Source organism: Mustelus asterias, chromosome 22 (assembly GCF_964213995.1).
Source record: "Mustelus asterias chromosome 22, sMusAst1.hap1.1, whole genome shotgun sequence".
Taxonomy (NCBI): domain Eukaryota; kingdom Metazoa; phylum Chordata; class Chondrichthyes; order Carcharhiniformes; family Triakidae; genus Mustelus; species Mustelus asterias.
In genome coordinates, this window is record NC_135822.1 from 61,419,354 (window position 1) to 61,442,560 (window position 23,207).

The 23,207-nt window shown below is 44.3% G+C and overlaps 1 protein-coding gene across 1 annotated transcript in view; it reads left to right on the forward strand.

Annotated features, from left to right (window-relative positions):
* Nucleotides 1–22,848, forward strand: part of sfrp1a (secreted frizzled-related protein 1a) — a 131,179-nt gene extending 108,331 nt beyond the window's left edge. The window contains exon 3 of the mRNA XM_078239383.1: nucleotides 21,060–22,848. Coding sequence (XP_078095509.1) covers nucleotides 21,060–21,385 — 326 coding nt within the window. The 3' untranslated portion in view covers nucleotides 21,386–22,848. The remainder of the gene's footprint in view (nucleotides 1–21,059) is intronic.
* Nucleotides 22,849–23,207: the final 359 nt, after the last annotated feature.

Consider the following 23,207-nt stretch of genomic DNA (forward strand, 5'->3'; position numbering starts at 1 on the left):
ACGCTGATGCCAACTTCCATTCCTGCCCTCCATACATCCCTCCCTCTCCACGGCATAACATGCAAACATTTTGGATGGCATGAATAGAAAAATATGTGCGAAAGAGGATTCATTTCAGATCAGCTGTAGGTATAGCATCAATTTATGGGCAATAAATGGGGGAAGCGATGGCCTAGTGGTATTATCGCTAGATTATTAATCCAGAAACTCAGCTAATGTTCTGGGGACCTGGGTTCGAATCCCTGCACGGCAGATGGTGGAATTTGAATTCGATAAAAAATATTTGGAATTAATAATCTCCTGTTGACCATGAAACAATTGTCAATTGTCGGAAAATACCATTTGGTTCACTAATGTCCTTTAGGGAAGGAAATCTGCCGTCCTTATCTGGTCTGGTCTACATGTGACTCCAGAACCACAGTAATGTGGTTGACTCTCAACTGCCCTCCAAGGGCAACTAGGGATGGGCAATAAATGCTGGCCAGCCAACGACACCCATGTCTCACGAATGACTAAATTAAACAACCTAGGACAATACAATTGGTGTCCGTACTCTCAGGGTAGGTAGAGGAAATATCGCACAGGGTTTCACCTCTTTGCTATGTAGTGACACTTTCTGAAAATTGGCTGAGGATGGGATCAGGCTCATCCGGCTCCACCAACAGTTTGCCAACACTCGCTCTGGCACCGTGTAATAGAAAGGTCACTTAAGAAAGTTATTTTCTTCCTGGTCTTTGTGAGACTTCATCCACGTGTTTTTGAAGAGGAAGATAATTGGGGGGAATAAGTGTTGGAAAAGCAAAAGATCCAGAGCTTGGGTCCTTTATATTTTCAGATATGCCAATTCTGATTGAAGTGATCTTTGTGCTACTAGTTCTTGCAGACGGACATCATTGAGAAGTTATGGTGATTCTCCTCGCTTCTGTGGAGGGTCGTTTTGCTGCAGAGTTAGGCTCAGACACGTAGCTTTGCTCCCGAGGTTTGCATTTTGGTCCCAACCATGGAGAGGAATCCACAATGCTAAAAAGTTCAATATAACATGGACAGATTTTTAATCGGTAAGGGTAATGGGGATGAGGCAGGGAAGCGGAGTTGAGGATTATCACATCAGATCAGTTATGATCTCATTGAATGGCAGAGCAGACTCATAGACTCACAGAATAGAATCATAGAATGCCTACAATACAGAAAGAGGCCATTCAGCCCATTATGTCCACACCGACATTCCGATAGAACATCTTACTCAGACCCTATCGCCGTAACCTCACATATTTATCCCACTAATTCCCCCTAACCCACACATCCTGGGACACATGGTCAATGCACCTAACCAGAACATCTTTGGAGTGTGGGAGGAAACCGGAACAACCGGAGGAAACCCGCACAGACACGGGGAGGACGTGCAGATTCCGCACAGACAGTGACCCATGCTGGGAATTGAACTCAGGTCCCTGGCGCTGTGAGGCACCAATGCTAACCACTGTGCCACCTTGCCACCGAATGGCCTAATACTACTCCTCTGACTTATGGTCTACAATATGACTTGTTGTACCACCAGAATGTTAAAAAGTGAATAATGTAATAATAACTGACTTTCACTCAACATCTTTAGTGTCCCATGGTTCTTCACAGACTGCAATCAGGTAAAATTTAAAACCAGGGTAACATAATACTCATGAAAAGAAATCGCAAACAACCACAGAAAACAAAATTATTTAATAGCAGTAATTAGTTCTGCATTCCAGAAATCATACTTGGAAGACAGAGATTCTGACAAATTTATATTGGACTGTATTTATATTTACAACAATTTGGCAAACTTACTTTTCCTTTGTGATTGTGGAAGAGTCGTGCCTGATTGTTAGTACCACAGGCTCACCTGGCAAGTGGTTAGTTTGCCTGCTCAGAAACAAAGACTTTCACCAACTATTTTGCACAAAGCTATGCTGCTAAGAATCCCTCTGTCTTTCCATTCATTTCATTTGTTGAAGTCATGATTTTAAATGTAAACCGCTTTTACAGATGATGGCCAGAATTCTCCGGCTGTTCACGCAACGCTCCGGTCCCGCCGGCAGTGCACCCCCTGCCCACGGGTTTCCCGGTGTGGGGTGACGTCAGTCGGAATTCCCACTGACAGCAGCGGGAACAGAGAATCCTGCCGCTAGCAAACCACCTCCTCCCCCCCCCCCCGACGGGAAACATACGGCTGGGAAGCCAGAGAATCTTGCCCAAGATCTTTCAAGCAACTTGGACAACTTGTACTGAGGCACATAAACTGTGTTATATGACAAAATAGTGATGCCAAGTCCTGCCGAGTAAATGTTTCCATAAAATCTACATACAGCAGAGATGACGTGCATTAACTTTTTTATTCTTTCATGGGATGTGGGTGTCACTGGCTGGGCCAGCCTTTATTGCCTATCCCTAATTGCCCTCGAGGGGTCATTTAAGAATCAACCACATTGCTGTGGCTCTGGAGTCATGTGTAGGCCAGACCAGGTAAGGACGGCAGATTTCCTTCCCTAAAGGACATTAGTGACCCAGATAGGTTTTTACCAATAGCCGACAATGGTTTCATGGTCATCATCAGACTTGTAATTCTAGATTTTTATTGAATTCAAATTTCTCCATCTGCCTTGGTGGGATTAGAACTGTGTCCCCAGAGCATTACCATGGGTCGCTGGATTACTAGTCTAGTGACAATGCCACCACCCCACTGCCCCCCATTAAACCAGACTCAGTATGGAAACGACTTTAATGTCAGCTAATTCCTTGTCTTCTCCACCTCTGTACCATTTTTTTCCTCCATTAAGACCCTCCATAAAACCTATCTACCTTAACCAAGCTTTTGGTCATCTAACTGAATATCTTTTCCTTTTGCTTGCTGTCAGTTTTTGTCCAGTTATGTTCTTTTGTCCTTGGAGCACTTTACTCTGTTCAAGGCATTGTCCAAATGCAAACTGTTTGTTGGCATTGAATATCTCCTGATGCATAAGTGAAAATCTTTTTTTTTGGAATGGCTGCAACGTTTTGTAAATAATGTCCAAGGAACCAAGCAGTAATCTCTGGGATTCAGATGGACGAATGTGATTAACACATTTCGATGCAGAGATGAGAGAGGTTTCAGCTGAACAAAATAAGTGATAGCCATTCACTGGTTCAGTCCACAGGCCAATGCCTCAATGAATCAAGAGTCACGCTGCCTGGTATAAATTGCAAACAATGCTTGGCAGTTAACTATCAACCACCATTCACTGTTGCATACTCCATGGCAACACCTCTGCCAACGGGAGTCCACTTGCCAACCAATCAGCATCCTCTTCCCAGACTGCAGAAAGTTGCTTGCCCTGACATTTGTATTCTTGCAATTATCTTGATGAGTGCAAGACGCCAAAAAGATATGTGGGATTTTACGGCTTCGCTCGGGCGAGACCGGAAATTCCTGCCCGAGGTCAACGGAGATTTCTGTTGTCAGACCCTGGCCTGCTCCAATTCCGTGGCGGGTAGAGTTCGGGCCATATTGTTTCAGGAGTACTCAAGTTCTGTACCACTAAACATCTATATTTTTGATGTAAGTAGTTGTTGGGGTTTTAGTGACAATATAAGGTTTGGCATCAACTTGAGTGTTTTGTGGTCCAGAAACACATTCCCATCCAACTGTGTTCTCCAATATTTATTTTCGGTGCTTTCTACAATTGAGCGACCTCATATACCTCTGCACCTCTTCATCAATGCAATAGTATAAGGTTACAATTGAAAGTTTGGAATGAAGTTAAGATGCTTTGAAGTTCAGGCTCCAGTTCCATTCAAACTTACATTAACTTTGTAATTAAATGTAGGTGGAACAATACTTATGAAAATGCTACAGAATTGAACTCTTGGTTTTCAAAGGCACAAATGAATGTTTACAACCTTCTAATAATTAATTAAATGGAAACAGAAAACGCTGGAAAAACTCAGCAACTCTGGCAGCATCTATGGAGAGATGTTTCAAGTCCATGTGGTTCTTTTTCAGAGCTAAAGAGAGAATTTTAAAAAAAGTTTTATTTATTAGTGTCACAAGTAGGCTTACATTAACGCTGCAATGAGGTTACTGTGAAAATCCCTTAGTCGCCACACTCCGGCGGCTGTTTGGGTACGCTGAGGGAAAACTTAGCATGGCTCTGCAAAATTGTTCTGCAAAGCACTCAATCTGCCCAGAGTCTACAAGCATCTTGTTCTTGCTTTCAGGGAGTGCTGATCTTGGTTTTGCTTTCAGGAAGTGCTGATCCTTGTTCTACTATTAACAGCAGGAGGTGAAAAATCCTTTACACTTAGTCTGCTGCATTTTCTTCTCCCACTGCAGTTTCCGCTACATTGGGCAGATTGAGCGCTTTGCAGAACAATTTTGCAATGTAGCAGAGACTGAATTGGGAGAAGAAAATGCAGTAAACCAAATGGAAAGGAGTTTTCACCCCCTGTCTCCTTCACCACCCCCCCTCCCCCATCCCTTATCTAAACATATCAGATTTCTACCGCTCTTCGCTCTGAAGAAGAATCATTTTGGACTCAACATTAACTCTGTTTCTGTCTCCACAAATGCTGTAAGAGTTTTAACAACACCAGGTTAAAGTCCAACAGGTTTATTTGGTAGCAAATACCATTAGCTTTCGGAACGCTGCTCCTTCGTCAGATGGAGTGGATATCTGCTCTGAAACAGGGCATACAGAGACACAAAATCAAGTTACAGAATACTGATTAGAATGCGAATCTCTACAGCCAACCAGGTCTTAAAGATACAGATAATGTGAGTGGAGGGAGCATTAAGCACAGGTTAAAGGGATGTGTATTGTCTCCAGACAGGACAACCAGTGAGATTCTGCAAGTCCAGGAGGCAAGCTGTGGGGGTTACTGATAGTGTGACATAAATCCAACATCGCGGTTTAGGCCGTCCTCATGTGTGCGGAACTTGGCTATCAGTTTCTGCTCAGCGACTCCGTGCTGTCGTGTGTCGTGAAGGCCGCCTTGGAGAACGCTTACCCGAAGATCAGAGGCTGAATGCCCGTGACCGCTGAAGTGCTCCCCCACAGGAAGAGAACAGTCTTGCCTGGTGATTGTCGAGCGGTGTTCATTCATCCGTTGTCGTAGCGTCTGCATGGTTTCCCCAATGTTTCCACAATTCCACAAATGCTGCCAGACAACATGAGTGTTTCCAGCACTTTGTCTTTATTTCAGATTTCTAACACCTGCAATATTTTGCTTTTATTTGAATAGTTCATGACAATCTGGTGAAATAGGCTTGCAATTCTGCACCGCGTACCAATGTACTCTTAAACTGCAGACAAAATAGATGTCTAAGTTAGAATGAATGAATTGAAAAACATTGTTTTTCAGGAAACATACAAGCATTAGTTTTTTTTCTTTCTGAAGCTATAATTCTTGGAAACACTTGAGCTTACCAACTGAATTCACTTTGGGCCAGTTCCAGAATGAATGGTATTCCACTGTTCATCCGAGTGGTGGGAAAAACGCGCACTGAATACAATGATTATAATAGATGTCACCAGATTTCCCAAGAACAGAGACCTAGGGATGAGCAGGAGGTTGTATGGGTCAGGATGAGGAGTGAGATGAGAACAGGGAGCCAAGTGAGTGAACAGTGGCTGGTGAAACATTTGGGGGGGACAAATGTGCATGAGGTGATGAGTAGGTGGACTAAAGAGTGCAGAAGGAGCAGTTCACAAACTAGCAGGGAGCAATTCCACTGTATTGAGTTCTTGACATTTTTCAGATGTGATTGATCAGAGGTGAACACACAATACCAGGTATCACGTGTACAATCAGCAACAATCGCTTCCCAGTCTCTACAGAACTAGAAGTCCAGAATTACTCTTGCAGCTAAGAATTATAGCATTGTTGAAAGTATGATTCTATCTATCAGTAACATAGAGGATGCTGTTCACGTCCCTTTTTTTTAATAGATTGAAGACCGATTTTAAAGAGAACAAAATTAGGAAATCAGCAAGCTCAGTTTGTTGTGTCCTTACAATCCATCTGTAAATATGGGACAGTGCAAGTTTTAAACTTTATTTATTAGTGTCACAAGTAGGCTTACATTAACATTGCAATGAAGTTATTGTGAAAATCCCTGAGTCGCCACACTCCAGCGCCTGATCAGGTACACTGAGGGAGAATTTAGCATGACCCACGCACAAAATCTTGAAAAAAATTTTTTTCCCCAAACAGTCTGTGCTTTGTTTTACAGTTTTCCGTTCTGTCAATGTTAAAATACATTTTGTCTAAAATTTAAATAGTAAGTGCTGGATGGTGTCATCCTTATTGGCCTGGAGGAGTCTTCATTGCAAGGCACCATCTAGACCACAATGAAGCTGAAGATTAATCTGGTCAATGATTACAACCCCTCTGAGTTTAATTCAATCCCTGGAGTTTCTGTGTCACCAACGTTTTTGAGTCAGTTGTCTCCAAAGACACCACAAGGACTAATTGCTACGCAATTAAAATGCAAACAAAATACACAGATGCAGACAGAAGAACAAGTGCTTAATGTAAATGATTATTCATTATAGCTTTACAGTCTTTACCAAACAATTCCCCTTTATTCTTACGCATGCAGTGTAAGAAACGCGATGCTTGATTACGAACAATGGAATTGTCTGTAGAGGTGCTTTAAGCATAGGATCAGTCATTAAAATAAAACTTATGGCCGAAGAAGTTGCAGTTGGAATGTACCACAAATCACATCTGCACAGGATGTATTTAATGAGGAAATAAAGGCTTGCATTTATATAGTATATTTCCTGAGCTTGGGCTTCATATCCAATGCAGTGCATTGAGGAGTTGTCATACAGGTCAATGATTACAGTCCTCTGAGATGAATCTGGCCCCTTGAGCTTCTGTGCTGACTGACCAGCTAAACTGATGGTCCAAAATAAAGCTCCGACACCAACAGTGCAGCATTCCCTCAACACTGTACTGAAATCTCAGCCGGGATTATGTGCTCATGTCTCGAGTGGAGTTTAACCGACAGCTTTCTGACTTGTAGACAGCGATGAACCATGGCTGTCATTAATGGCGACCTACGTGACAACAGCGACCGTGCAGTGAGAGCAGATGCTACCCTGTACTTTGGATTCCATCCTCTTTATATAGCATGATGGGTTCCATAAAAATAATGGTGATTACTTCAGTTTAGTAGCCCCGGCAGCTCAGGGATTTATGAGGGAGTCAAAGCACTTCATTGTCTCCTGTCCACAGCCAATGTTTTTGTGCTGCTCCAGTGTCAACTGACCAGCTGGAGTTCTTGGCCGGAATTATACCGTCTTGCCTGCCCCAGAATCAGGGCGGGGGAGGCTCGCAGAACGGCATTCTCCGTTGGCCTCGGGTGGGATCTTACGAGCCTCGGGCGAGCGAGGCAGTAAAATTCTGGCTCTTGACTGTGACAGCCTGGGTCACCCTTTACCAGTAAGGGCCTGTTGTATGAATTGATGAGCAGCTCGCAATGACAGAAGTCAGATTCGATTTGGTTTGATTTAATATTGTCACATGTATTGGGATACAGTGACAAGTATTGTTTCTTGTGCGGTATACAGACAAAACATACCATTCATAGAATACATAGGGGGAAAGGAGAGGGTGCAGAATGTAGTGTTGCAGTCATAGCTAGAGTGTGGAGAAATATCAACTTAATGCGAGGTAAGTCCATTCAAAGGTCTGATGGCAGCAGGGAAGAAGCTGTTCTTGAGTCGGTTGGTATGTGACCTCAGACTTTTGTATCTTTTTCCCAACAGAAGAAGGTGGAAGAGATGACCAGGGAACATGGGGTCCTTGATTATGCTGGCTGCTTTTCTGAGGCAGCGGAGTTAATGGGTGGGAGGCTGGTTTGTGTGATGGACTGGGCTTCATTCATGACCCTTTGCAGTTCCTTGTGGTCTTGGGCAGAGCAGGAGCCATAACAAGCTGTGATATATTCAGAAAGGATGCTTTCTAGGTGCATCTGTAAAAATTGGTGAGAGTCATAGCTGACCTGCCGAATTTCCTTAGCCTCCTGAGAAAGTAGAGGCATTGGTGAGCTTTCTTAACTATAGCATCAGCATGGAGGGATCAAAGACAAATGGGATCAAAGGTGTAATTTCCAAGATTCACAACCTTACAGGGGAGCACAGAACCTAAGCTTTGTTGTCAAGATATTTACTGTTGAAAATCTTTTTAAGTTGGTTAGGTGGACTGAGGGACCAGGACAGGTTGTTGGTGATTTGGACACCTAGATGATAAGGCCAAGCAGCTGAGCCATCTATTACAGATGATGGATGAACCTGGGGGCTGTTCTGAATATTTTATTCGTTCAGAGTTGGGAAAACAAATCCACCCAGTGTATGCTGAGAATCCTTCAAAGACAAATGGGATCAAAGGTGTAATTTCCAAGATTCACAACCTTACAGGGGAGCACAGAACCTAAGCTTTGTTGTCAAGATATTTACTGTTGAAAATCTTTTTAAGTTGTCTATTCTTGCACTGAGTTTCTTGTCTTCATTGCAAGACACCATCTAGGCCACAATGAAGCTGGTCAATGATTACAGCTCTTTAAGATTAATTTGGTCCTTTGAGTTTCTGTGCTCGCTACCTCATTCAACGCAGAATCACCGAGCAGAAACTGATAGCCAAGTTCCGCATGGATGAGGATGGCCTCAACCGGGATCTTGGGTTCATGTCACACTACATGTAACCCCCACGACTTGCCTGGGCTTGCAAAATCTCACTAACTGTCCTGGCTTGAGACTATTCACACCTCTTTAACCTGCAATTATCCCTCTCTCCACTTGCACTGTCCGTACCTGTAAAGACTTGATTACCTGTAAAGACTTACATTCCAACCATTATCTTGCAATTATGTCTTTGCCCCTATATGCTGTGTTTGTGAACCCACCACTTCACTCACCTGGTGAAGGAGCAGCACTCCGAAAGCTCATGGACTTTAACCTGCTATTGTGAGACTTTTCCCTGTATCTCTTTCAAATCAGTTGTTTCCAAAGGCACCGCAAATATTAATTGCTTTGCAGATAAAATATAAACGGATCCACAGAAGGAGAAACAGAGGGACATTGATTCCTTTGTCTGTGGCTCCCTGATATTCATGGCACTATGCAGATGAGTGAAGTCCTCTCCAAAGTTGGCTTTATTCTGATTGACAAAAACATTTGTTGGGTGGTGGGTTGAGGGGGGCGGGGGCGTGGGGGTGCGCATACGAAGAGAGAATTTTCCATCATCAAAAGCCTTGGTTAAGCTGATGGCGGAGATCAGGGGGAGGGTACTCTTGGCAGTTCTCAATTCACAGTTTATTGTGCACAGTGGCACAGTGGTTACCACTGCCGCCTCACAGCGGCAGGGATCCGGGTTCAATTCCAGCCTCAGGTGACTGTCCGTGTGGATCATCATATCATCGAACTCCCACAGTGCAGAAGGAGGCCATTCGGCCCATTGAGTCTGCACCGTCCACAATCCCACCCAGGTCCTATTCCCGCAACCCCACATATTCACCCTGCTAATCCCCTGACTCTAGGGTCAATTGAGCATGGCTAATCAACCTAACCCACAAATCGTTGGACTGTGGGAGGAAACTGGAGCACCCAGAGGAAACCCAAGCAGACACGGAGAGAATGTGCAAACTCCGCACAGACAGTGACCCAAGGCCAGAATTGAACCCAGGTCCGAGGTGCTGTGAGGCAGCAGTGCTAACCACTGTGCCACCGTGCCGCTCTTTGCACATTTTGCACATTCTTCTCATGTCTGCTTGGGTTTCCTCCGGGTGTTCCAGTTTCCTTCTACAGTCCAAAGATATGCAAGTTAAGCGAATTGGCCATGCTCAATTGCCCCTTAGTGTCCCAAGATGTGCAGGTTAGGGGGATTAGCCAAGATAAATGTGTGCGGTTATGGGGATAGGGCAGGGGAGAGGGCCTCGGTAAGATCCTGGGCGGAAATTCACAGCCTCGCTCGTCCCGAAACCATAAAATCCCACCCAAGATCAATGGATCTTCTCAAGCTCCACCCCGCACCCACGATTCCCGTGGGGGACGGGACGGTGAAATTCCGGCCATTGTTTCAGAGAGTCGGTGCAGACTCGATGGGCCCAATGGCCTCTTCTGCACTGTAGGGATTCTATGAATGCGCTGTTGTGTAAACGTCTGCTCAGCACAGTGTGTTAGTCTGAAGCCTGCCTGTTCTTCTCCACGTTCACCATCTACAGTGCATTGGGTAAAGCAGTCGACTTTTACCTGGTATTGACAGGAAGGTCACTCCCTTCCAATTGCCACACTCTGTGAGATTGCCTTTTCTGGGGATGCATTGGCAAATGCATGGTTGCTTCTGTTTTTCTCCATTCTCTAAGCGGTGGGAAAGATTTTTGGTAAACCAGCAATGAGCAGTTGCTTTAGGTGCTGGTGGACTAGTGAATGGACAAAATACACAGTGACCCAGTCCCCCAGCCCCCACCCCCTGGCCCCAGACAAGCCCCACCAGTTTTATTTTATGATCCTGTCACCATAGTAGTAATATATGCAGCACCAAGGGAGATCATTTGGCCCATCGAGACTGTATACCAGTTCTTTGAAAGAGCGAACTATTTCATCCTGTGTTTTTGCCCATAGCCGCTCAATTTGACCTTTCAAATGTTTATCACATGGTGTGTTTTGAAATTTATTGAATCTACTTCTTCCATACTTTGAGGTGGTGCGTCCCAGTTTATGAAAACTTGCTGCATCATTATGTCACCTTGGTTCACCTATGGTTCTTTTGCCAATTATCTTAAATGACTTTGTTTCATTTCTTGATTTCCTGCCACAGGGAATAAAAATAATCTCCTTCTCCACTCAATCAAAACTCTTCGTGGTTTTGAAAAGCTCCATTAAATAACCCCTCAACCTTCACTGCTCTGAGGAGAACAATCCCAGTCTTGAGTTTCTTCAAGTTAAGTCTCACACCCTCTCGTATCAAGTCTCGTTCCAAATCTGGCAAAATTTCTCCAAATCCTTGGTTGTATGGGTCCCATACTGGATACAATACTCCAGCTGGAGGCCGAACTGGTTAGTGCTGCCAGCAGAGAAACTGAGGGCGATCTTATTAAAAACATTCTACGTGCCAAACGAGCATGAAAATGGGAGAGAATCACACCCATCTTTTGGGCATGCTCTCAGACATGATCTTACTAAGAGAAAAAAAAGAGGCAAAGTGTGATTCTCGCCAGTAGGGGGAGTGGATGGAGTCTATTCACGCTGGGAAGATGGCTGCTGGCGGCTAGAGGGCACATGCACCAATCTCCCAATGCACTAACTGTTTTCAAGAGTACACAGATAATACACTGGGAGATATCTCACTCCCCTACCCTTCCAGACATCTCGTCCCACCCCCCACCTCCCAGTCGTGGCACCCCCCGCCTCCCGATCAATGCTCCCATCTCCCTCCTCCCCAGCTACTGAAGACTGTAGTTTGTTAGAACCATTGTTTGTTTACATCATCACATGTACGTTAGGAACCCTGCACAACCCGCTCTCCAGATCTGTTACACAGTTCTGTATTATTACAAGATTATGAGGGACATGGACAGAGCGGATAAGGAGCAGCTGTTTGCCTTAGTTGAAGGGTCAGTCACCAGGGGGGGTTTCGGTTCAAGGTGAGGGGCAGGAGGTTTCGGGGTGATGTGAGGAAAAACCTTTTTACCCACAGGGTAGTGATGGAATGCGCTGCCTTGGAGGGTGGTAGAGGCAGGTTGCCTCACATCCTTTAAAAAGTATCTGGATTACCATTTGGCACATCATAACATTCAAGGCGATGGGCCAAGTGCTGGTAGATGGGATTAGGTGGGACTCCAGGTGTTTCTTGCAAAGGGCTTCTTCTGCACTGTATACTCCTATGATCCGACAATACTGTTGCTTCTGATGTTCACCCTTTACACTTCCAAAGGCAACAATTCTGAATAAATATCCAAGTTCACCCCCAAAAAAAAGATATTTTCAGGCATATTGGCTGCAAACGATAGTATTTTTCCTTTATATAAGCTTGAAGACCTGAAGGCTGGTTTTACAGAAGTGTTCAACAAGCAGGGAGTCTTCCTTGCCCGAGTCCAAGAGTATTTTGGGGCAGCACAGTGGTTAGCACTGCTGCCTGCCTCACAGCGCCAGGGACCCGGGTTCAATTCCGGCCTCGGGTGACTGTCTGTGTGGGGTTTGCACCTTCTCCCCGTGTCTGCGTGGGTTTCCTCTGGGTGCTCCGGTTTCCTCCCACACTCCAAAGATGTGTGGGTTAGGTTGATTGGCCATGATAAATTGCCCCTTAGTGTCAGGGGGATTAGGACTGTAAATATGTGGGGTTACGGGGATGGGACCTGGGTGGGATTGTTGTCAGTGCAAGCTCGATGGGCCAAATGGCCTTGTTCGACATGGTAGGAATTCTATGATTCTATATTGGTAAAACATGGACTGGGATGAATACTGTGATTTTCTGTCTGTTAAAATTAATCCAGATATGAACTCCCAGTGAGCAAATTTCCCTGCTTGGAGCATTCTTCTGCAAAATATGCTGTGGTAATGGCACCACTTAATTAGGGTGCTCTGTTAATTGTTAACATCAGGAAGGTCATGGGTAGACAATATCTGCACCAAAAGTGTAGAGGAGTGGGGAGGAGGAGAGGGAAAAGACAGAATAGAACAAAAGAAACGACAGTCTGCACCAACCACTATCCCACCCAGACACTATCCCCATAACACCATGCATTTACTCTGGCTAGTCCCCCTGACACTAAGGGGCAATTTAGCACGGCCAATCCACCTAACCCGCACATCTTTGGAATGTGGGAGGAAACCGGAGCACCCAGCGGAAATCCACGCAGCTACGGGGAGAACGTTCAAACTCCACACAGACAGTGACCCAAGCTGGGATTCGAACCCGGATCCCTGGGGCTGTGAGGCAGCAGTGCTAACCACTGTGTCGCCCTATGTTATGAGGCATTGCCCATGAAGTGGTGTATTTCTTTCGGGTGCGTACCACATGTAGTCTTCCAAACACATGATGCTCCATTTCATGGCTATAAAATGTGTCACGTTGCACTGCATGAACATATAACAACAACCTTCACCCAGTTTCCCTTCTCATGCAGATGATGGTTCAAGCTAGGATGTGGCTTGGGGGAAGAACTTAGAATCATAGAATACCTACAGTGCAGAAAGTGGCCATTTGGCCCATCGAGACTGCAGTGACAACAATCCCACCTAGGCCCCATCCCTGTAACGCCACACAGTTACCCTACTAATCCCCCCCAACACTAAAGAGCAATTTAGCATGACCAATCCAGCTTACCCGCACATTTTTGGACTGTGGGTGCTCCGGCTTCCTCCCAGAGGAAACACACGCAGACACGGGGAGAACGTGCAGACTCCGCACAGATAGTGACCCAAGCCAGGAATCGAACCCGGGTCCCTGGCGCTGTGAGGCAGCAGTGCTAACCACGGTGCCACTGTGCCGACCATGGTTTGTATCTCATCGATATGGCTGATTCTCCATGAGTGTAAGTGGCAAGTCAGTCAGTGGTGTAAGTGATGGGGCTGATGAATATCAATAAGTGCACTTTCTAGCAGAAAATCAGAACTGGGCAATGTTACGCTATTCCTCTCTCCCTCCTGAAGCAACAGAGACTGTTTGCAGCACTTCTACTGCCTTCCTGTCTGAGTTTGACCTTTCTCTTTTTTTAGATGATCATGGCCGCCGTGCATTAGGCATCAACCTTGCAACCCACTGGGGGGCCCAAAATTTAACACATCCAACCCAGTCAGGCAAAAAATAAGCATTGTGCAATTATGTGCGTTATCAACCGAGGCAAACCGTAACATGCATCACTGACAACATCTAAACATTTCCACAAGTCAGCCTTTCAGAGAGTGAAAGACTAAGACATTCAACAAATCTATCAAGTTGTGTGTGTTTTTATAGTTTTTTAAAAATCAAGTAAGTCATCCGAAGAAAAATTTGGCAAGCTTGCAGTAAAACTTGCAACCAGGTCTGATACAGATTATGATATCAACTGGGTTTAGAATAAACAACTAAACTAGGACACGTAAGGACAGGAGGCTGTAGATGACATCCAGACTAAAAGTACTTAATATGAATTCAATGACCAGAATTTTCCTGTCCCACCCGCTATGGGAATTGGGGGGTGGACCATGCAAAGGTCTGTTGACCTTGGACAGGATTTTCCAGTCTGGGCACGAGCACTGCTGGAAAATTCCTTTTTAATCATTCTCAGATATAGGTCTCAGTGGAAAGACCAGCATTTACGGCCCTTACCTAGCTGTTCTGGAAAAGGCAAAGGTGATGGTAATGCTTTTGAAAGTCATGGGGAAATGGCTGGACTTGGAACTCATAGAATCCCTACAGTGCAGAAGGAGACCATTTGGCCCATCGAGTCTGCACCAATTCTCCGCCAGAGCACCCCATCCGGGCCCCATCCCCGTAACTCCACGTATTCATCCCGCTAACGCCTCAAACACACACATTTCGAGACACAAAGGGACAATTTAGCATGGTCAGTCCACCTAACCTGCACATCTTTGGACTGTGGGAGGAAACAACAGCATAGAATCATAGAAAGAGTCCATTCGGCCCATCGAGTCCGTATTGACAACAAACCCAGCCAGGCCCTATCCCCTCAGCCCCACGTATTTACCCTGCTGGTCCCCCTGACACTAAGGAGCAATTTAGCATGGCCGCTCAACCTAACTCGCATATCTTTGGAGCATGGGAGGAAACCGGAGCACCCGGAGGAAACCCGCACAGACACGGGGAGAACATACAGACTCCCCACAGACAGTGACCCAAGGCCAGAATTGAACCCGGGTCCCTGGTGCTCTGAGGCAGCAGTGCTAACCACTGTGCCACCGTGCCACAACTGCTCAGTGTCTGCAACTTGTGCGGCACTAATATAATTTGTCATTTGCTTGCCCAAAGTCAGGTTGTCTAGTTGCAACAGCACGCAGGCAGATATTATTTCATGATGTGAGGAATCGGGAATGGAACTGAAAGCTGCAATCATCAGTGAATAGCTTCCCCTCAAACTTCCCGCCTAAAAGTCATTAATGAGCAGCTGAAGACAGTTGTGCCTTGGGCAGGGCCTTGGAGAATTCCTGCAGCAATGTCCTCTGATTTCATCCTCAGATGCTAACAGCAGTGACCTCAAACAAAGCAGCATTTCTTGCACAACTCAGAGTGCAGAACCATAAATTCGATGCATCTGCACCTTGGCTTATTTTTAAATGAATAGGACCCTAATCTGTGATCAGTAGATTTTGAGCGCAATGGTTTTATTGTTCCTGTTCAATTTTTCTTCATGAATGGTACTTCTTTTTAAAAAGGAAAGGAAATGTTTGAAATTTTGGTTCTACAGCTGATGTAGCTCTTTACTTTTTCCCAGGGTGGAAAGGTCAAGAGGGCACAATTTTAAAATGAGAAGGGGTGATTTTAGGGGAAAGTTTTTCGCAGATGGTGGTGGGTGCTGGAAGGCACTGCTAGTGGAGCTGGTGGAAACTGGCACGTTAGCAACATTCAAGACGTATCTTGATAGACATACGAACGAGAGGCGAACAGAGGGATAGAAACCATATATCGGCGCAGGCTTGGTCGGCCGAAGGGGCCTGTTGCTGTGTTATACCATTCTTTGTAGGATAGATTTGCCAGCAAGAGTTTTGGAGCAGATTGCTTCAAAAGGCACTAACGACACTCACCGGGTCTTGCAAGAAGCTGAATAGATAGTGGGAGGGAATGGGTTAGTATTTAAGTTGCTGGGAAGCTGAACAAATATATTGCTGAAATAAGAAACGGAGCAACATGGTGTCACCATGTTATCAGCACTTCAAGAAAATCACCTCGAGCAATAAGAGATGGGCAACAAAAGCCTTCAACACTCGTGCCACGAGAATGAACAAAAAGAAAATGAGTTATTTCTGCCCTTAGTACCTTCGTCTGTATTAATTCCACAACATTCAACATAATTTTTTTTTAAAGGAAGATTATCGGCTGGATTTTCCAGCAGGATAAGAATGGATAAGAATGGCGGCCCCGGCCCGATATCCAACATTTCCTATCCCACACCCGGGGGCCTCTGATTTTTGGGAGTTTTATTTTTAAGTGTTCGTTCAGGTCGCAAGCCCACAGGCGATATTCTGGACCTGGCTCGTTCCATTGAAGGGACAGGCATGACCCAGTTCTTGACAATTTTCATGGAGTCAGCCCAACTTTTCAGTGAGTCCCACCTGACAGCATCATAGAATCCCATCGAATACCTACATTGCAGTGGAGGCCATTCGGCCCATCGAGTCTGCACTGACTCTCTGACAGAGTATCTTACCCAGGCCCTCTCACCCACCCTTTCCCCATCGCCCCACATATTTCCCATGGCTAATCCATCTAACCATGATCAAGGTTTCAGGTTCTTGCAGTTTCTGCCGTTGATACTTTAATGAATGACTGACACACATTTATCAGCCGACATTAAAAAGTATTTTCAAAAAAAGTGGACATTTATCAATGAATGACATTTTCTTTTAAAAATGTTTTTTTTGCGCATCCTATGACATTATCAGGTTTATTGGTTCTACACAGTGTATGGTGCGCGAATGGGTATGGATGTGCCATAGCTTGGCATGGGGGAGGGGCATAAGGAGGATCTTCTGATCTTACCTTCAAAAGGTTCCCTGATTCAGACTATAGTTCACAACGTTGCCGTCTGGGTGACACAGTGGTTCGCATTGCTGCCTCACAGCTCCAGGGACCTGGGTTCAGTTCCCACCTTGGGTAACAGTGTGGAGTTTGCATGTTCTCCTCGTGACCACGTGGGTTTCCTCCGGATGCTCCGGTTTCCTCCCACACTCCAAAGATGTGCGGGTTAGGTGGATTGGCCATGCTAAATTGCCCCTTAGTGTCTGAAGATGTGTCGGTTAGGGAGATTAGTGGCATAAATTAGCAGGGTAAATACGTGGGGTTACAGGCTAGGGCCTGGGTGGGATTGTTGTTGATGCAGGCTCGATGGGCAGAATAGCCTCTTTCTGCACTATAGGGATTCTGTGATTTGAAATACGAATCAATGAACGTTGGAAAATGAGTTTTCAGATGCCAAACACAACAGTGGTTAGCACAACTGCCTCACAGCGCCAGAGACCCGTGTTCAATCCCCGACTTGGGTCACTGTCAGTGCGGAATCTGCACGTTCTCCCCATGTCTGCGTGGGTTTCCTCCGGGTGCTCCGGTTTCCTCCCACAGTCCGAAAGATGTGGTTAGGTGCATTGGCCGTGCTAAATTCTCCCGCAGTGTTACCCGAACAGGTGCCGGAGTGTGGCGACTCGGGGATTTTCACAGTAACTTTGTTGCAGTGTTAATGTAAGTCTACTTGTGACACTAATACATAAACTTAAACTTAACTTTTCTGCAGCTGTGATTCACGGTCATATCAAAGAATCTTTTGAAAAGATGAGTGTTTAATAAATTTTATTTCTGAGAGGCAACTTTTTTTGTATCCGTTTCTGTTCAATATTTTGATTACCTGTTACAAAATGATGTCCCTGTAAATTCAGACTCCTGGCACTAACATTAAATACAGTTGAAATTACTACACTTCTGAAGTCCTTCAGGTTAATTATTATTTTCATCAATGTTAATTAAGCACCTTCAGAGTCTTGGGCTCAGTAGCTCTTCCAAGTCACCCTTCATCCCCTGTGGATCTAACAACAGCTCAGCATTCCACTTAGAAAAAAGGTGCCAAAAATAATATTTTAAGATGTGAAAATAGACTTTGAAGCTTACCCTGATGGATTTGTCACACCGCGTTCTCCTGACAACGATTGGGTGTTGTGAAAGTTCTTGCCATTTGAGGAGTCTGATGGCTCACGTTGCCTTCCTAACCAGTAACCAACAAGGGAAGACTGAATGAACCAGTCATTTGCTGGGGCTGGACTTGACACTGGGCAAACTGGCTCCCAAGGTTCCATTGGACTTGAACATAATCCTTGGGTTGGGAAGCCCTTTGGAACCTTCTGGGGTTGTGGTGAAGCACAAGGAAAATGGAAGCTTTCTGTTTCTTTGAGTGTTGTCATGTGAGAATGACAGTCAACAAAAAAATACTGGTTACGTCCAGTAATAAGAAGTAGAATGAGAAAGTTACCTGTGCGTCGTCATGGAAAAGATAGAAATTGCTTCTCAGAGTTGCACTGAACCAATAACTGGATGTACACAGCATGGTTGTGCAAAGTTTTAGATTCAGATGACTCTGAGACACTAGCCTCATGGCTTGGGCTGTGGATCTTTCTCTCGACCATGGAATGCAACAGAACCAAAGGGCGGGATTTTCCGGCCATGCTTGCTCCAAAGCCGGAAAATCCTGCCCGAGGTCAACGGACCTTGCATGGTCCGTGCAACCACGGTGAGCTATCCAATTTAAAACTAAAACCAGTTGAATATTTTCACCCTAAGGTGGAGTAACACCCATATTAATAATTATGGAGGAGAATAGTAGCCATATTAATAACTGTCCAGTGAAAGGGTTAAACCATAAAAAACACCTGCACAGGGTTTAATAGCGGGGACATGCACATTGGGATAGTAAGCTGCTATTTCCACAAAGGACGACTGTCCGAGTGACATACCTGAAAGGAGGGTAGATGTCTTATTCTGGGAGAGGCCATTAAACCAGACATTGGGAATGGGAGGATTGATTTGTGTTCTAACATTCAGACATATCTGGGGTATCCAAAGATAGTTGGAACAATACCCTACTGATGCAATTAAAACCTCGCACGGATTGGATATTATATTTAAGCAAGCGTAAGGTGATGTGATTGGTTTTGATATCTGTACCTTATGAATGATGTAACCTTAATCTAATTGAGTGGCTAGAGATAACTCCTATACCTTGATTGTGCTATGGTAATTACTTGCAATCAAATTTGAAACGATAACTGCTTGTGTATTTCTGTATTCTGGATTCTGAATGACCTTGATGACCGAAGTCAGAGTCCTATAGCTATAGAGTCCTTCAATAAATCATTTTGAACCACTCCATGACTTTGTCTGGTTACGTAGAAATAGAAACCCTACAGTACAGAAAGAGGCCATTCGGCCCATCGAGTCTGCACCGACCACAATCCCACCCAGGCCCTACCCCCATATATTTTACTCACTAATCCCTCTAATCTACGCATCCCAGGACACTAAGGGGCAATTTTAGCATGGCCAATCAACCTAACCCGCACATCTTTGGACTGTGGGAGGAAACCGGAGCACCCGGAGGAAACCCACGCAGAGACGAGGAGAATGTGCAAACTCCACACAGACAGTGACCCAAGCCGGGAATTCGAACCCAGGTCCCTGGAGCTGTGAAGCAGCAGTGCTAACCACTGTGCTACCATGCCGCCCTTGAGGGGAATGGTGAGGGGAATGGTAGTTATAAACTACATTAACAAGCAAAGCATCAAAGCAACACACTCTGTTGAGATTAACGAGGACAGCATATTACAAAATCTGACATACATATTCTCCAATATGTATGAAGCAGAGTTAGAAAGTATGCAAACCTCCTGGGCCATGTTAAGAAGTGGACTGAATGTCTTCGGGTTTCATCTGCCAATGCCACATTCACACCCACAGGATTGCAGCTGTTCAACATGCATGTTGTCCGAAGCATCCAGTGCAGTCGAGGTTCACCAGATCACACGTAACTTGAGAGAGAATTTTACTAAAGCATGTTGGAGGATTTTTTTTCTCTGCTTTTGAAAAGATGAGCAAAAGCACACTCAAACTCCAGTTGTAACAGAGCCCAGGCAGCTCGCCAACATCTTTTGACTAGACGTAGAGAGATTTTTCTGCCCATGCGGGAGACTGAAACTGTAGAAGGTACATGAACAAATCCAGCAAGGAATGCAGGAGGAGTTTCTTTACCCAGACAGCGGTTTAGAGAGTGGAACCTGCTTCCACTTGGAGTGGTTAAGGTGAATAGCAGAGATGCATTCTTGAGGAGGATGTGAGGGAGAAAGGAATGGAAAAATATGGGAATTGGCACATGGAGCACAAAGACCAGCATGACACAATTGGCCCAAGTTGTTTATTTGATTGTGCTGTAAATGTTACATCATTCGGTCCCTTAAAAACATGTTACGCTGTAGCTTCCATCCATTCAAACATTTTACAAACATTATAATTTAGGTTGTCCCTAAGACGAGCCAAAGTGGACCCTGCAGATTGGATTATTTAAAAACTTCTTGATTTCCTAAAATATTTTTCCTGGAATCTGAAGAAATTCTGTTGATAGCAGCTAAACTTAAACTTCATCTGTACAAAGATCACCAAATGCATGTAATAATTAAGCAAAACATTGTGTGATTTCAAGAAGATATTAGATCTAGCTCTTGGGGCTAAAGGGATCAAGAGATATGGGGGGGGGGGAAGGAGGGATCAGGATATTGAATTTGATGATCATCCATGATCAAAATAAATGGTGGAGCAGGTTCAAAGGGCCAAATGGCCTACTGTGCGGCACGGTGGCACAGCGGTTAGCACTGCTGCCTCACAGCACCAGGGACACGGGTTGGATTCCCGACTTGGGTCACTGTCTGAGTGGAGTTTGCACATTCTCCCCATGTCTGCATGGGGTTCCTCCGGATGCTCCGGTTTCCTCCCACAGTCCAAAGATGTGCAGGTTAGGTGAATTGGCCATGCTAAATTCTCCCTCAGTGTACCCGAACAGGCGTCGGAGTGTGGCAACTAGGGGATTTTCGCAGTAACTTCATTGCAGTGTTAATGTAAGCCTACTTGTGACTAATAAATTAACTTTAACTTTTAACTCCTGCTTCCAGTTTCTATGTAAGGTTGTAAATCGCACTGAAAGCAAATATCCTTCCATGAAGTACATTGTCAAGCACAAAGTCCATAGAGTTTCCACTTATTGAAGGGAGATTAATAAAAATGTTGCCCATTACTAGTAAAGGTGACATTTGTTGGCTCCTCCAATTAACACCTGTTCTATTTTATTCAAGCTCTGAAAATGAAGATCAAGGAAGTCAAGAAGGAGAACGGAGATCGGAAAATCATACCACAGAAGAAGAAAAAGCCTCTGAAACTCGGACCGCTTAAGAAAAAGGACCTGAAGAAGCTAACCTTGTACATTAAGAACGGGGCGGACTGTCCTTGCCACCAGCTGGACAATCTCAACAGTAACTTCCTCATTATGGGCCGCAAGGTGAACAAACAGAACCTCCTGACGGTTATCCACAGGTGGGACAAAAAGAGCAAGGAAGTCAAAAAAGCTGTGAAGAAAATGAAGACTCACGTTTGTCCAACATTCCAGGGTGTCTTCAAATGATTATCTGCCATTGTTCTTTCATCAGACAACAACTGTTGAACTTGCACATGCTTTTTTTAAAAAAAAATTAAACTGATTTTTTTTTTCTATAAAATAGGATGATCCTTCTGAATTAAGATTTTCCACTTTTATTTAGAGCCTGTGTGTAATGAAAATGATTCTTCATTTCTTTCTGTTAATCAAATTCAATAGCATAGATTATTAAGCCAGAGAGAGAAATCTAAAAGGGAGGTGTTAGGATGTATTCTGTGTTTTTTATGTTAGTTAAATGGCATCCAAAACTGTCTGGACAAATAAGAAGAGAATCATGATTAAAGTCCTTCAAAAGTGTGAGCAGATTGAAGTCAGAGATAGGAATGATATCAGGAACATTAGCAAAACTGATTTAGCCTTGACCACCCCCGCATCCAATTCCTGAATAATCTCCATAAAACCGCAAGAGACAAAAAGCACAGGCTTGAAAGTTTTACTGATCATTGCATTCACGTCATTGCAAGTGAGTAATTGGCCAGGGTTAGAGTGTGCTGGGTTCCCCTGGGAATCTCAGGTCTGCTCAAGGGCTCCTGGGTGCACACCAAGTTGCCAGCAGACCGCTGGGCCTCTGCCGAAAATGCTGAACTGAAAACGCCCACTGTGGCAGATTGGAATTAACATCTGATCATCACTTTTGTCCTTCAGCGCAATTGCATGATTAAAGAAAACTCCTTGAAAGGCTGATCGAATCTCGCATGTTGTAGAAACTGGACCATTGCCCAAGACTCCCACCTCTTTCTGGCACTGCAGCTTCATATTTTACAGACTGACGGCTTTGAACCGCTCAATATTCACTCAGCATTTGGGGAAGAAAAGTAGCCTTTTGTAATGGACAAATTAGGAAACTTAGGAGCAGAGTCTGTAAGAACTAAATTTTGTTCTGAGTAGATTTGAGAGCAAGAGTTAGGACGGTTATAAGTTGCACGCTTTTTAAGTTAGGGCTTCATTGCTGTTGGTGTTTGCCACAAGATGATTTTCATACTGGAACAAAATAGTTTTGTAAATTACAATGAAATATCAGCAGCTTCTTCATTTCTTTTGTTTATTATTTTGTGCTTTATAATCATTTGATTTTTTTTTTACAGATTTACATTCGCCCAGTAAAACAATGGCATTTCTGTATCACGTTGATTTATTTTCATCTGTTTTAATTAGTTCATTTACTTAAAAGTTAAGACGATTAAGGCCATAGACACACAGCTTAAAGATGTAAGTGTGTTGCATTTTTTTTGATCTAAGTGCACTGTGAATATTTCATTCTGCCATGACAAAGTATCTGGAGAAGTATTGCTTTCAACTGACTTTATTTTACTTATTTCAAACAGTTTGGATAATTGTAAGGATTAAGCTGCTTCCTTTGTAGTTCCTTGTAATTAGACCTGCTTTTTGAAAATAAATTGGTTCAAAAATTGAACTTTGCTTCCTATTTCAAAAATCTGATCATTTTAAAATGGATTTTTTTTTTTGGTGGGCATCACAGTGAAGGAAGATAAGACTTTGCGCTTGCAAACCACTCCACAAATTCAACTTGGTGATCTTCAGATAGAGAACTGCAAAGCAGAAACTAGGAAAGTTGGATACATCCAGCTTGGGTTGCCCCCTAATTGGGATTATGTCTGAGCAGTTTGTTGTCCTGTAGATCCAGAAGCTGTGAGGGGGGGGTCAATTGATCTTTTGGGCTTCTATTGGCAATGGTGTTGGAAGGGAAAGAGAACTCGCCACATGACTCTGGACAATTCACTGCCCAGACCAATAAGAAAAGGACCAAGATTTGTTCCCCGTCCAATGC